The following is a 14,006-nucleotide window of genomic DNA, read 5'->3' on the forward strand; positions in this document are numbered from 1 at the left end:
TACAAATGTGTTTAGGATTTGGGCAGATTTCTGCTGGAATTCAATTCTTCAAGGAAATAATCATTTTTAAAAAAGAAACAAACAAAAAGATTGCTTTTTTAACAGTATCATGATATATTGTGATATATCGTATGGTATTGTGATTTTTATCGTGTCGCCAGATTCTTACAAATACACAGCCCCAGAAATAATACGATCAAATACAAATACACAATGCGGACCATGTGTTTGTTTGTTTAGATTTTACTGTCTACATGTTCGAAAGAAAGATTTCATTCATTCCGTTCATTGCACGATCTTTGGCAATGAAGGCTTCGGCAATCTTCGGCAATCACGTGACTTCCGAGGCACGTTGTGAAAAAACACAGTAAAAACAAACGGGTGAAGAGCAGCGCAATGAAGCCACACCGAAACGGTCAACACACCCAGAATAAACCTTTACATGTTCCACCAAGCGTGATGTTATGGTCCGAATAATCAACTACATGGTGAACTAATGTCAGTTGGATAATTGTCGGCCTTTACACCATGAATTTAAGAGGACTTTTCCAGGACTTCAACCCCAGGTAATGTTAGCCACAAGCTAGCGCTGTAGCTAACTAGCTTAACAATATTTAGCCTGAAGATTGGGATTCACAAGAAAAGTAGTCTAGAAAGTGTTCATTTCTTCTTGTAAACACCTCCCTTAATGTTGTCCACACATCTGTAAGCTACTATCGGCTCAAAGCCAGTAATTAGGATAAGTCTGGAGCTAACCGAGGCCTGCTAACATGCTAGCTAAGGCCATTTTGCGTTACCTGACAGTCAGTGCAACGCTTTTATCTGTGTATTTATGCTGAATACAATTTAAAAGGGACTATTTCAGATGTCGATGACTTTTTAACAGTGTGCTTCATAGTCCCACCGTAACAATAGCTACTGAGTTCGTATGGAGAGGCTTAACTGCCAAGGCATTAAACACGACACAAAAGTATTCAAATACGCACGCTCCTTCAGCAGGAGGCTAAAACCTTTCAGAATTCTATTTTTCTGTCGTGTTTTGGCTCATAATTATGTTCAAAGAATGTGTAGAACAGGGCTGTCAAACTCATTTTAGTTCACGGGCCACATTCAGCTAAATTTGATCTGAAATGGGCCGAACCACTAAAGTAATAATATATAAATAATGTCAACTCCAAACTTTTATCTATGTTTCAGAACGAAAAAGTAAATTTACATTATGAAAAGGTTTACATCTACAAACTATCCTTTCAAAATATGTGAATAATGTGAACAAATTGGAAAAAAATAGTGTAATTTTAACAATGTTATGCTTTAGTTTATCATTTACACATGTACATTAGAACTTACAGATCACAGTGGATCTACAAATACACAAAACATTTAGTAACAGGCAGAATATTGTTAAAATTGTACTTACTTCTTTTGAGACATTTCACGTTATTCACATTTTTTACAAAATTATACCTTGTTTTAGAGTAAATGCATGAAAATATTTACATTTACAAGGAGAAACATTTGGAGTTGTCATTATTTATATGTTATGATAGTATTTGACTGGTCCTGCCCACTGGAGATTGAATGGGCTTTAGTCACAGCCCCACTACTTCCTGAACTTCAGGTGGGTCCCTTATTTCCTGTCTTTCATTATTGGACACACTGATTAATCCAGGTGTGCCTAATTAATCAGTAGTCACAACAAGAAGTAGCAGACACACCTGGATTAATCAGTGTGTCCAATAATGAAAGACAGGAAATAAAGGACCCTCCTGAAGTTCAGGAAGTAGTGGGGCGATGCATAGAGTTCATTGGTCTGAATGTGGAACCTGAACTAACAGGATTAGTCATATCTTTAGTGTAATTTTTGCATTTCACAAATTCATCCCAAGGGCTGGGCTGGACCCTTTGGCGGGCTGGATTTGGCCCCCGGGACGCATGTTTGACACCTGTGGTTTAGAACAAGTAGTTTTAATGATGACAACTATTTGACAACAATGCTTTACTTGGTCCTTTGATTCAATGGGGTATAAAAATAACAAATGGATATAAGCAAGACATATTGGTTGTGTTCAGTCATCTGAGAGATTTGATAGTGAAAGTAAGCAGCTGCAGAACCACAGCTACATACATTTATCTAACCTGTATTTACAAACTTCCATTTTAAATGATAGTACAGGACTTTCCTTTCAGTTCCACTCATGGGTGACCCCAGTCCTTGTAAGTTATGTATTTGTTTCTTTGGTTATCTTTTCCTTTTCCACTCATATTTAGAGCTGCAACCGATTAATCGACTAGGTGCTTGAAGTGAATGCAAAAATTCACGATTCGATTAATCGACTTGAATTGATTAAAGGGAAATATTCTATTGCAGTTTTCCTGAATCGAAGCATCTTTGTGCGTCACAGTAAGCGTGCATGTGAAACCCAACAGTGGAACTAATGTTTAACAGCAGAGAAAGGAAGAAAACAAAGCTCTGATTCAGGAGAATTGTGGTTGAATTATTATTTTTTTATCACTTTGAGTCGATTAATCGGTTGCAGCTCTACTCATATTCCTCCGATGTTTCCTTTTACTTTGGATTTCCATCAGATGATCATTCTCAATCTCATTAATGCACAAGCTACTACCTTTTGATTTATCATTGATGGAGTGTGAAGGGTTAGAAATCCTTTTTAAGTGTTTTAGGTCCTTCTTGTTAAAACTCGTACTACATTCATGGGACCTGAAGCTCCGTAAACAGCAAACAACACACCAGGCTCTGTTGATGTGTGTTGCGATGAAGTGTTGCCTTTGTGTTGCAGTAAGTTCCTGATCTACTCGTGCCTGCTGTTGTTCTCTGTGCTGCTGTCTCTGAGGCTGGATGGAGTCATACAGTGGAGCTACTGGGCCGTCTTCACTCCAATATGGCTGTGGAAGCTGCTGGTTATCATCGGGGCTTCTGTGGGCACTGGGGTCTGGGCGCACAACCCTCAGTACAGGTGAAACAGCTGTTAATATTTTTTTTTGTGCATCCTTAAGACAAAAAATTCTTTAATCGGGTCAGATCAAGCATCACGTCAGTGCAAAGCTGCTGTTCAGTGACCTGTAACTAATGAATTAAACCAGGGCTCTCAAACTCATTTTCTTTCAGGTTCCACATTCAGTCTGATTTGATCTCCAGTGGGCCGAACCAGTAAAATAATAACAGAATAATCTATAAATAATGACAACTCCCAATTTTTGTCTTTGTTTTAGTGCAAAACCCCCCATTAAATTGTGAAAATACTTACTTTTATAAACTATCCCAACAAAAAAGAGGTGAATAACCTGAAAAAACTGAAATTTCTTCAGAAAAATCAGTGCAATTTTAACAATATTCTGCCTCAACTTATCATTTCTACATGTGCATTATGAATCACATCTACAAAGACACTAAACACTGAGGAACAGGAAGAAAATAGTTCAAATTGTGCTGAATTTTCTTTAGACATTTCACGTTGTTTATATTTGTTCAGGTTATTCACATTTTATTGTTACAGGATGGTTTGTAAATGTTTTCATAATTTAATGTTATTTTTTGCACTAAAACAAAGACAAATTTTGAAGTTGTTATTATTTATAGACACAACGTAAGATTTTCACATCAAACCGAGAAATAAATCTGCAGTCATTCTTTTTTGTCGGTTCTTCTGCTGTTATTATTTGACTGTAGATCAGATTGGTCTGTATGTGGAACCTGAACTAAAATGAGTTCCACAGCCTTGACTGTGGAATTTTTACACTTTGCAAATTTATCCCAGGGGTCGGATTGGAACCTTTGGCGGGACGCATGTTTGACACCCCTGAACTAAATGAAACAAATAAGTTTATTTCATATTTCTATGTAGGTATAAATAAGTACTTTAAAATGGTTTGTATGATAATTTGTCTGAGTTCACTTTATTATGTGCAAATGACAAAAACCATGCACAGTCACATAGCCGCTGAAAAAGTATCTCTACTTTTTAGGGTTTATGTTTAAGTGGATAACACACTGTTCCTGTTTCACTATTGTTCTAAATGGACATTGGTATTTTAGAGAACATGTTTATCTATAAGACCAGGGGCGTAAGAAAATATCGGTTCCGCAATATATTGTGATATTTCACTTCACGACACTGTATTGATTTTAAAAAGTACTGTATCGATATTTTTTGGTATTTATTCAAATGCAGATAATGTGGAGGTTCATTTTTGTTTTTTGTTTTTCCAGCTCTTTTATTTCTATATTCATGGGTATTTTGTTCAGTTGTTTGTTTACTATAAAAGTACTATTGTGATACTGCAGCTCATACATTGATAATGCTATTTTATTAAATAATGGATAATTCGATCATCCTAAAAGCACTTTTTACTGTCTGAAAGAGGTAAGTGTTAGTTTGTTTTTATTGGGAATGCACAAAAATAATGTTCTAGTGGTGGATGATTCAGGGACTGAACACTATGGATTCTTTTCACAAAAGAATACGAACATTTAAGCAGGATCTGAAAATATAATGTCTGTTAAACATTATTTATTTGTGTTTTTATGTTGTACTGGTAAGTTAGTTTTATTTAGTTTTGACTTTTTTTCTCTAATTCAGTTCGTTTTAATTCGTTTTTAGTGCAGGTTTGATAGTTTTTATTAGTTTAAATTTCTTCCTAAATGCTTAGTTTTAGTATTAATTTTAGTTTAGTCGTCTCTTTTCTCTTCTTCTCTGTCGTCGTATTCAAATAAATCCCAGACAGGATTCTGCTGCTTTCTCCCAATTTTAGTCTCCATGTTTCCAGGAAGAGTGGGGACCAGAAGACGACTGGAAACCACAAGTGAACACAAGTGACAGACTGTCAAGTGTTGTATGGTGACAGCAGAGAAAATTGCTAGAGCGAAATAAATCAATTTCATATCAGTCCGGCATTGACGAAGACGAAAACTGAGGGAATTTTATCCATGATTTTTATCCGTTTTAGTTAGATTTATAAACACACAATACAGTTTCAGTTATCGTTTTTTTCTTTTAATTATAGTTTTTATTTATTTCAGTTAACGAAAATGTTTTTACAATTCTAGTTTTGGTCATTTTGTTAGGTTTCGTGAACGATAATAACCTTGGTTGAGCCAAGTCCTGGCGTGTAAATCCTGTTCAACTGAATGTTTGTTGTGATTCTGTTTGCGTGTCCTCCATCAGGGCTGAAGGGGAGACCTGTGTGGAGTTCAAGGCTATGCTGATTGCCGTCGGCCTCCACGTCCTGCTGCTCATGTTCGAGGTTTTGGTGTGTGACCGAGTAGCGAGGGGAAACTACTTCTGGCTCCTGGTGTTCATGCCGCTCTTCTTCGTGTCGCCTGTGTCTGTGGCGGCCTGCGTGTGGGGTTTCAGACATGACCGCTCTCTAGAGGTGAGCGACCAGATACGCTGAGACGCAGACCAACCGATACTGCCGAGCAGAATGTCGGATATAACAGGAGGAGCCAGGGTCGGTCACTGTTTGTCATCTAAAGCTTCTTTGTCCTTTGTTCCTTGTCGTTCTTCTGCAGCTGGAGGTTCTGTGCTCAGTCAACATCCTCCAGTTCATCTTCATCGCTCTGAGGCTCGACAGGATCATCAACTGGCCTTGGCTGGTACGATACAAACACACACATCAGATGTTAGCCTGTGCTCATACTTGACAAACTGATGTTTTATATCAGGGCTGTCAAACTCATTTCAGTTCAGTTCCACATTCAGCCCAGTTTGATCTGCAGTGGGCCGAACCAGTAAAATAATAACAGTGAAAAAAGTAAGGTTATATTGTGATTAGGTTTACATCTACAACGTTTCCTTAAAAATCTGAATAACATGAACAAGTTGAATTGTCTTCAGAAAAACAAGTGCAGTTTTAACAATATTCTGCCTTAGTTTATCAGTTTATCATTTACACATGTGCATTACAATCACACAAAACATTTAGTAACAGGCAGAGTATTGGTACAATTGCATTTACTTTTCTTCAGACATTTCCGTTTGCTCATATTTGTTTAGGTTGTTCATGTTTTTTGTAAAAGCATAGTTTAGTAATGTAAACATTTTCATGTAATTTTACTTCTTTACACCAAAAAAACAGAACATGTGGAGTTGTCATTATTTATAGGTTATTCTGATTATATTTTACTGGTTCTGACCCACTTGAAATCTAATTGGACTGTATGTGGAACCTGAATTCAAATGATTTTCACACCATTGATTGTTAATATCTTCAGTGTAATTTTTACATTTCACAAATTCATCCCGCGGGCTGGATTTGGCCCCCGGGACGCATGTTTGACACCTGTGCTATATATGTATGTGCGTGTGTGTGTGTGTGTGTGTGTTACAGGTGGTGTGTGTCCCGTTGTGGATCCTGATGTCTTTCCTGTGCCTTGTCGTGTTGTACTACATCATCTGGTCCGTCCTCTTTCTGCGCTCCATTGACATCATCGCAGAGCAGCGGCGGACTCACATCACCATGGCAATCAGCTGGATGACCATAGTCGTCCCTCTTCTCACATTTGAGGTGATTTTATTTTGTTATTTTGTTTTTATTTTAGACTACTGTTTGTATTTAGCCAAGTTACACCCTGTTACTAGACATCCAATTCTGAATGTGTGAACATTAACTCTTTCAGTGCCATGGGCCGATTAAATCGGCTTTACGAAAACAACCTGTAAAGTGCCATGGGCCGATCAGATCGGCTTTGGAGAACACGCCACATTTGTGTACAAACAAACCATCCACCCCCATTTCTTTCTCACATTTCGATGACGTTCTTTCTGTGTCCCCCTTTTGAGACCAATCAGACGGGAATTTGAGGTCACGTGACCGAATAATATTTTTATATCTTTTTAATGTTTCTTATTCTCCGGTGTTTCATCAGAGGGAGCCCTCCATGCCGGGGGGCGGCTGTGGACTCCGGGGGCTGTGGCGCCTTCTCTCACTGGGGTCCGCTCCTTTCTGGTGGGTGGGGGTCCCAGTTGGCCCTCTCCCACTAGTTGGGATGCGGGGCTGTGTTGCTGGTGCCTGGTCGCCGGGGTCGGCGGCTGCCTCCTGGTGCGGATGGCTCCCTGAGACAGCGCCTCCTAAACTGATGTTTTACTTTTACTTGTACATTTTTGTTCTGGTCTACCCGTGCTCAGTCAGTCTTCTTAAGTATGTGTGAGCTTGTGGGTTTGCATGTATGTGTGTGTGTGTGTGCGCGGGTGGGTGTGGGTGGGGGGCGGTACTGATTTTTAAACTGATATGTAAAGCACTTTGTGCCACAGTTTTTAATGTATGAAAAGTGCTATATAAATAAAGATTATTATTATTATTATTATGAATTATGCAAATTACGATCAATAATGAATCGGCTGCGTCCGGTGCGTTTTGAATCTAATTAGCAATCGGTCGGATGTTACCGAGCAGTTTCCTGCAGGATTCTTCAAATATTATAAAAACGACGCGAAATACTGAAAAACGGCCAAAATCTGTGGCACTTTTAAGGCTTATTAGCCCCTTAACTGTCTGGCACCGAAAGAGTTAATGGTGTCAGCCCTGCGATGAACTGGAGACATGCCCAGGTGAACCCTGCCTTCGCCCATACATAGCTGGGATAGGCTACAGTGACCCCTGTGACCCTAGTGAGTAGGGATGGGAATCGAGAATCAGTTCTTTTTGAGAACCGGATCCCAGTAGCTCGATTCCTTGGAATCGTTTGCCTGCCTGCTTATCGATTCTGCCTTCGTTGCACATGCGCGATGACGTCACATGTACGCAGCATTGTTTTGGTCAGAACGAAGCCAATATGGTGTTGAGGCAGAAACGGTCCAAACAGACCACACCAGGTCTAAACAGACCACACCAGGTCTAAACAGACCACACCAGGTCCAAACAGACCACACCAGGTCCAAACAGACCACACCAGGTCTAAACAGACCACACCAGGTCCAAACAGACCACACCAGGTCTAAACAGACCACACCAGGTCTAAACAGACCACACCAGGTCCAAACAGACCACACCAGGTCCAAACAGACCACACCAGGTCCAAACAGACCACACCAGGTCCAAACAGACCACACCAGGTCTAAACAGACCACACCAGGTCCAGTTGAACTCTGTCAAAGCTTCCATTTCTTCTAAAGGGTGGAATCCCTCCAATCTGTTCACATGTGATTCATTTGATTCGATACTCAGCGGTGCTTGTGGATGTAGCGGCACAGTGAACACCGGGCTGTCATCTGGGCCCAGTTCTGGTTCCGGTGCAGGCAACAAACTTCGTACCCCCTCAAATACAAGTTTCTGAAGGTAGGGGAAAGGAAATGAGGAGCACAACGATGGGAGACGAGCAGAATCGAACCGGTTCCACGCAGTAGAAATGCAGCAATAGAGGAATTAGTAAAGAGTCTGGAGTTTCACTGTCACTGTATACCCCCCCCCCCCCCCCTGTTTTTATTCCCTCACCCAATGAGACTGATAAGCAAAATTGATAATGGAATCAGAATCATTAAATTCTTATTGATTCCCATCCCTACTAGTGAGGATAAAGTGAGTTCAGATAATGAATGAATCCTACTATATAATGCACGTTTCGGCCCCGCCCCGTTTCCGGTGTCTGTCCCATTGATGTCTGATCGAAGTTGCAAACACGGGACACGGGAGGGTGTTTGGGTGCAATGCCACTGTTGCACCACAGGAGTGGTATCGTACAAGGAACCACGGGTACAATGCTGCTAGTGAACATTAATGGAAGATCAGAAAACTACGATCTTCAACTCCATTTTCTGCTTTTTTGTCCTAGGAGGACAAAATACCTCAGAGGCAAATCTTGTCTTTTAAAAAACTTTTTTTTTTTTTCTCATACAGCTTGAAGTCTTTTTCAGATTACCAGTGAAAAACATGTACCTCAAAGTGTTGATTTAGAATATTTTTGTAAACAGAGCTGTTTATTTCATAAGACAATCTTAAAATATTCCCTTTTATGCCAAAGGAACTTTATAAAGTCCCTCACTGATGCCAATCTTAAACCAGGCAGGTTTTTTCTGAACTAGTGAAAAGCTGACTTTTGGAGACACGTGGTTCTCACAGGACAGCAATGCTACAAATGTTCTGTATGAGCTTATAGAATATGATGCATCACTGTAGATGAAACTACCAGCTGTGTTTTCAGTGAACTCAACCATAAACGGGAATCCAAAACACCATACAGTAGATACAGCAGTAACCGTTGAAGGCTCATGTATGTTCACTTGTTCACTTTACATACGAAAATAGATTTGTTCGTTTCTCATGTCGTCATGCGTCAGTGCCTTCATACTTCCATGCGTCCTGTATGTTGGAATGAGTGTTTTTCAATTACTCCACCAGAGGGTGTAGTTTTTAATTAACATACTGACTGAATACCATGAAGAAGAGTAAAGTTTTTAGAAGAAAGCCAATAATAACAAACATGGCGATGACAGAGGTGGTTTTACTAATGTTAATATTCAGAGGGGTAGTTGTTATGAGTATATCGGTAGTTTTTCACTGACTCACACAGTCGCTCTTTGAAAAGTACAGACAGAATTACATATAGACTGTAGGCAGAGGACAGACAGAACTGTATCTGTCTGCGTCTGTAATGTAGAGCAGGGCTGTCAGACTCCTGTTAGTTCAGTTCCACATTCAGACCAATATAATCTGAAGGGGGCCGGACCAGGAAAATAGCTTAATTAATGCTCGGTGTCTGCCTTGGTTCTTGTTTTTCTCGGGTCATGTGCACTATGTGTTGCTGTTTTTTTTTTCTGTTTGTGTGTCTTAGTTCAGTTCTGGTACTGTTATCTGTACGTTTTTTTGTTTGTTTGTTTGTTATTTACCTGCTAATGGGACTCAAGATTAAAATTAGCTGTATGGCTAATCAAGGTTCTAATAGTTTTGGATTTGTCATTATAGTTTAGTTTTGTTTAGTTTTGACTTTTTGTCTCTAATTCAGTTCATTGTAATTCGTTTTTAGAGCAGGTTTGCTAGTTTTTATTAGTTTTTGTATTTTTTCTAAATGCTTAGTTTTAGTTTAGTTTTAGTATTAATTTTAGTTTTGTCGTCTCTTATCTCTTCTTCTCCATCGTATTCAAATAAATCCCAGACAGGACTCTGCTGCTTTCTCCCAACTTTAGTCTCCATGTTTCCAGGTAAAGATAAGAAGACGACTCTAAACGACAAGTGACGGACCGTGAAGTGTTGTATGGTGCCGCTAGCTAAAATTGCTAGAGCGAAATAAATTGATTTCATATCAATCCTACATTGACAAAGATGAAAACGAAGGGAATTTTATCTATAATTTTTATCCATTTTAGTTAGTTTTGTAAACACACAATACAGTTTCAATTGGTTATGTTTTTTTTCTTTTAATTGTAGTTTATATTTATTTCAGTTAACAAAAAATTTTTTTCAATTCTAGTTTTCGTCATTCTGTTAGTTTTTGTTAATAATAATAACCTTGTGGCTAATCTTATATAATCATATTTCCATTTAAATGTTCATTAATACGAACTGTCCCATTTTAAAAATTTGTCAGTTCCCTGCGTTCCCAGCGGTCCTTCTGCTGGACAGACTGTTTTACTGGACACTCAGTACTTTGACTGCTCATATTATTGATGAATGTTCTTCTACTTGTACTTTTTTCAGGTTGTGAAAGCAGATCTTGTGCCTGCAGTGGTGTATTTTCAGTGTGGCCTCAGTGCTTTTACTGAGAGAACAGAGCAGATGGTCCTCCCCTTGTAAACAGCACCATGTGCTCATGACAGCTTCTGCTTTGTGTGTTTAGATCCTGCTGGTGCACAAACTGGACGGACACAACAGTCTGAGTTATGTTTGTGTGTTCGTCCCCCTCTGGCTCTCTCTGCTCACGCTCATGGCCACCACCTTTGGCCAGAAAGGAGGCAACCACTGTGAGTATTTTAGTCCTGCTCTATATTTACAGATTGGCTGAACACGTCTGATGCTGTGGTTTGTGAGGCTTCGGCCGGCTACTTTAAAAGACAGTCACACTTTGGAAACCTGCTGTTGTTAGGGGTGGTTTTATCGCTCAGGTAGGGCTGAACGATTAATCGATTTTAAATCAAAATTGGATTTTTTAATTAGAACGATTTTTAAAAAAGGGAAATTGTAAAATCAGGGCCCATCATGTGATACCATCACAGATTTGAGGTTGGGAGCAGTGGCTTGGATTGTGGGCTGCTCACGAAAACGACATCTGACTTCTGTTGTCTTTTGTAGTTTAACCCAAAAATTGAAATTGAAAATTGAGTTTTTAGAGGAAAAAAATCTGGATTTTATTTTTTGCCAAAATTGTGCAGCCCTACGCTCAGGTGTACTTTGAACAGGATTCCTGCGGAGTCTTAAAAAGTCTTGAATTTACAAATCTGCATTTAACACCTTTGAAGAAGTCTTTGAAAGTATTACATTTGATCTGGTCGGTCTCCAGTTGTGTTTCCATAACCTTGTTGGCTGTGTTGTATTTAAATGTGTCTGTTCAATGTCCAAACTAGACAGAAAGTAACATTAGTCGACTCAGTTCCACCCGTTCCAACCCAACAATTTATACTGAAATCAGGAGTCAACTATCACTAACTTTGCAGCCCAACTTTTTAAAAGTCACAAAAAGAAGAAAAAAAAAAAAAAAAAAAAAAAAAAAAGGGCCTGGTCAGAAGGTTGTGTTAAAGGGGAGGTCACATGTGGCCATGATGGACAGGAGGAGGAGGAGGAGAGAGGAGGACAGACAGGAGGAGAAAAGAGGAGAGAGGAGGACAGACAGGAGGAAAGACAGCAGGAGAGAAGAGGAGAGACAGGAGGAGCAGAGAGGAGGTGAGACAGGAGGAGGAAGAGCAGAGAGGAGGACAGACAGGAGGAGGAGGAGGAGCAGAGAGGAGGTGAGACAGGAGGAGGACAGACAGGAGGAGGAGGAGGAGCAGAGAGGAGGTCAGATAGGAGGAGAGAGTTCAGTTTCTTTCTCGTTACTGTTCTGAATCCAACATTGGGGCGGAGCTTCCTGTTCCAGTTCCAACAGTAGAACTGATCTGAACCTGAACCTCGTTGGTTCTAATGTTCTTGGTAGACTTTGTAGATTTCCACTTGGATGGAAAACTGACCGTTTCCCCTCTGTCCGTCCCTTCAGGGTGGTTCGGCATCCGTAAAGACTTCTGCCACTTCCTGCTGGAGCTCCTCCCCTTCCTGCGCGAATACGGAAACGTGTCGTACGACCTCCAGCGCAGCGAGGACCCCGAGGCGGCCGAGGACCTGCCCGTGCCCGAACCGCCGCCTAAAATCGCCCCCATGTTCCACAAGAAAACCGGAGTGGTGATCACGCAGAGCCCAGGGAAGTACTTTGTCCCCCCGCCCAAACTGTGCATCGACATGCCAGACTAAGGACGAGGCCTGGGGGGGTGGGGGGCGTGTTCTGAACGATCAGCGATCCGAGCAGCAGAGGACTGTGTCTGGGTTGGATCCACTGTCTGGAAGGACTGGTCCCTTCTCCTAAACTGCTGGACACAGACTGGACTAACGGAACCAAAACGGGCCGCTCTGACCTTTAGCTGACGTCTCACTGTTTTTGCTTTTCTTCCAACTTTTCAAATATGGACATTTTGAGGACACTGCCCACAGAAGGTGTAAGATCCACTTGAATGGTTCGGTTTGTTGTAGAAGAATGGGATCTGGACAGACAGATCTGGTACCGAACAGCAGATCCACGCTGGACCTGGTACCGAACAGCAGATCCACGCTGGACCTGGTACCGAACTGCAGATCCACGCTGGACCTGGTACCGAACTGCAGATCCACGCTGGACCTGGTACCGAACAGCAGATCCATGCTGGGGGTTCAAAGAGTTTCTGAACAAAGACTGTTCTGAAGCCCGGCTCGGACCTGGGACCACTAGAGGGACTCTGCTGAACCTGGGATCAGCGGAGCCCCTCCTGTTCTCACTTCAGAACAAACGAAGGAGAATCACAAGACAACGGCACTTTGTTATCCTGTTCCAATAGAAGCCCTCTCCTTTTGTTTTTGTATATTTTTTGTTTTTGTAAATAACCAGTCATCAACTTAGGGACCAGAGTGGAAATGCAATGGCTGAAGTTTATTAAAGCAGGAAACAATCATGACTCACTGTGTTAAATCATAAATCTGCTTCATAATTTCATGAGTTGGGTTTTATGAGAATAAAGCGACTTTAAAATGATATTCACGCAGTACTAGGGCTGTGCACTGGAACTGGGAACACATTCTGGACTTAACCCAGGGGGCTGTCAAACTCATGTCAGTTCAGTTCCACATTCAGCCCAGTTTGATCTGAAATGGGCCGGACCAGTAGAATAATAACAGTGAAGAAAGGAAAATTATATTATCAGGTTTACATCTGAACTTTCATAATTGATTTATTACCATTTATTGTAATATTATCTTCTTTTTTTGCATTTTTTCAGTGAAAATCATGTGTTTTCCTACATTTAATTTACTAATGATATATATGTTCATAAAAGCTCAGAGTAAAGTTGAGGGTTATTATTTTAGAATTAGAGAAAACTGAAGAAAAAGTGACTTTCTCAGCAAAATCCATCATTAACTGAACATAAACCCAGTGTGTCCATCAACTGTCACTGATCCAACTCCATGGGTTTGACTGGGGAATCAATGTTGTAGTACAGTTCTGTCAAACTCAGTTCAGTTCAGTTCCACATTCAGCCCAATCTGATCTGCAGTGGACCGAACCAGTCAAATAATAACAGTGAAAAAAAGAAAATTATATTATGATCAGGTTTACATTTACAAAATTTCCTTAAAAATCTGAATAGCATGAACAACTTGAATTGTCTTCAGAAAAACAAGTGCAGTTTTACCAATATTCTGCCTCAGTTTATCAGTTTATAATTTACACATGTGCATTACAATCACACAAAACATTTAATAACAGGCAGAATATTCTTCAAATTGCATTTACTTTTCTTCAGACATTTCCGTTTGTTCATATTTGTTCAGGTTAT

At 40.2% G+C, this 14,006-nt stretch overlaps 1 protein-coding gene across 1 annotated transcript; it reads left to right on the forward strand.

The window, feature by feature from the left end:
- Positions 1–355: 355 nt before the first annotated feature.
- Positions 356–13,125, forward strand: LOC115438137 (transmembrane protein 185A). Its single transcript, XM_030161547.1, has 7 exons — positions 356–566; positions 2,802–2,978; positions 5,187–5,394; positions 5,534–5,617; positions 6,352–6,528; positions 10,793–10,916; positions 12,143–13,125. Exons 1-7 carry the CDS (start codon positions 529–531, stop codon positions 12,391–12,393), a joined length of 1,059 nt encoding a protein of 352 aa, XP_030017407.1. The 5' UTR covers positions 356–528; the 3' UTR covers positions 12,394–13,125.
- Positions 13,126–14,006: the final 881 nt, after the last annotated feature.

This window comes from Sphaeramia orbicularis, chromosome 18, assembly GCF_902148855.1.
Source record: "Sphaeramia orbicularis chromosome 18, fSphaOr1.1, whole genome shotgun sequence".
In the NCBI taxonomy this organism is placed as follows: domain Eukaryota; kingdom Metazoa; phylum Chordata; class Actinopteri; order Kurtiformes; family Apogonidae; genus Sphaeramia; species Sphaeramia orbicularis.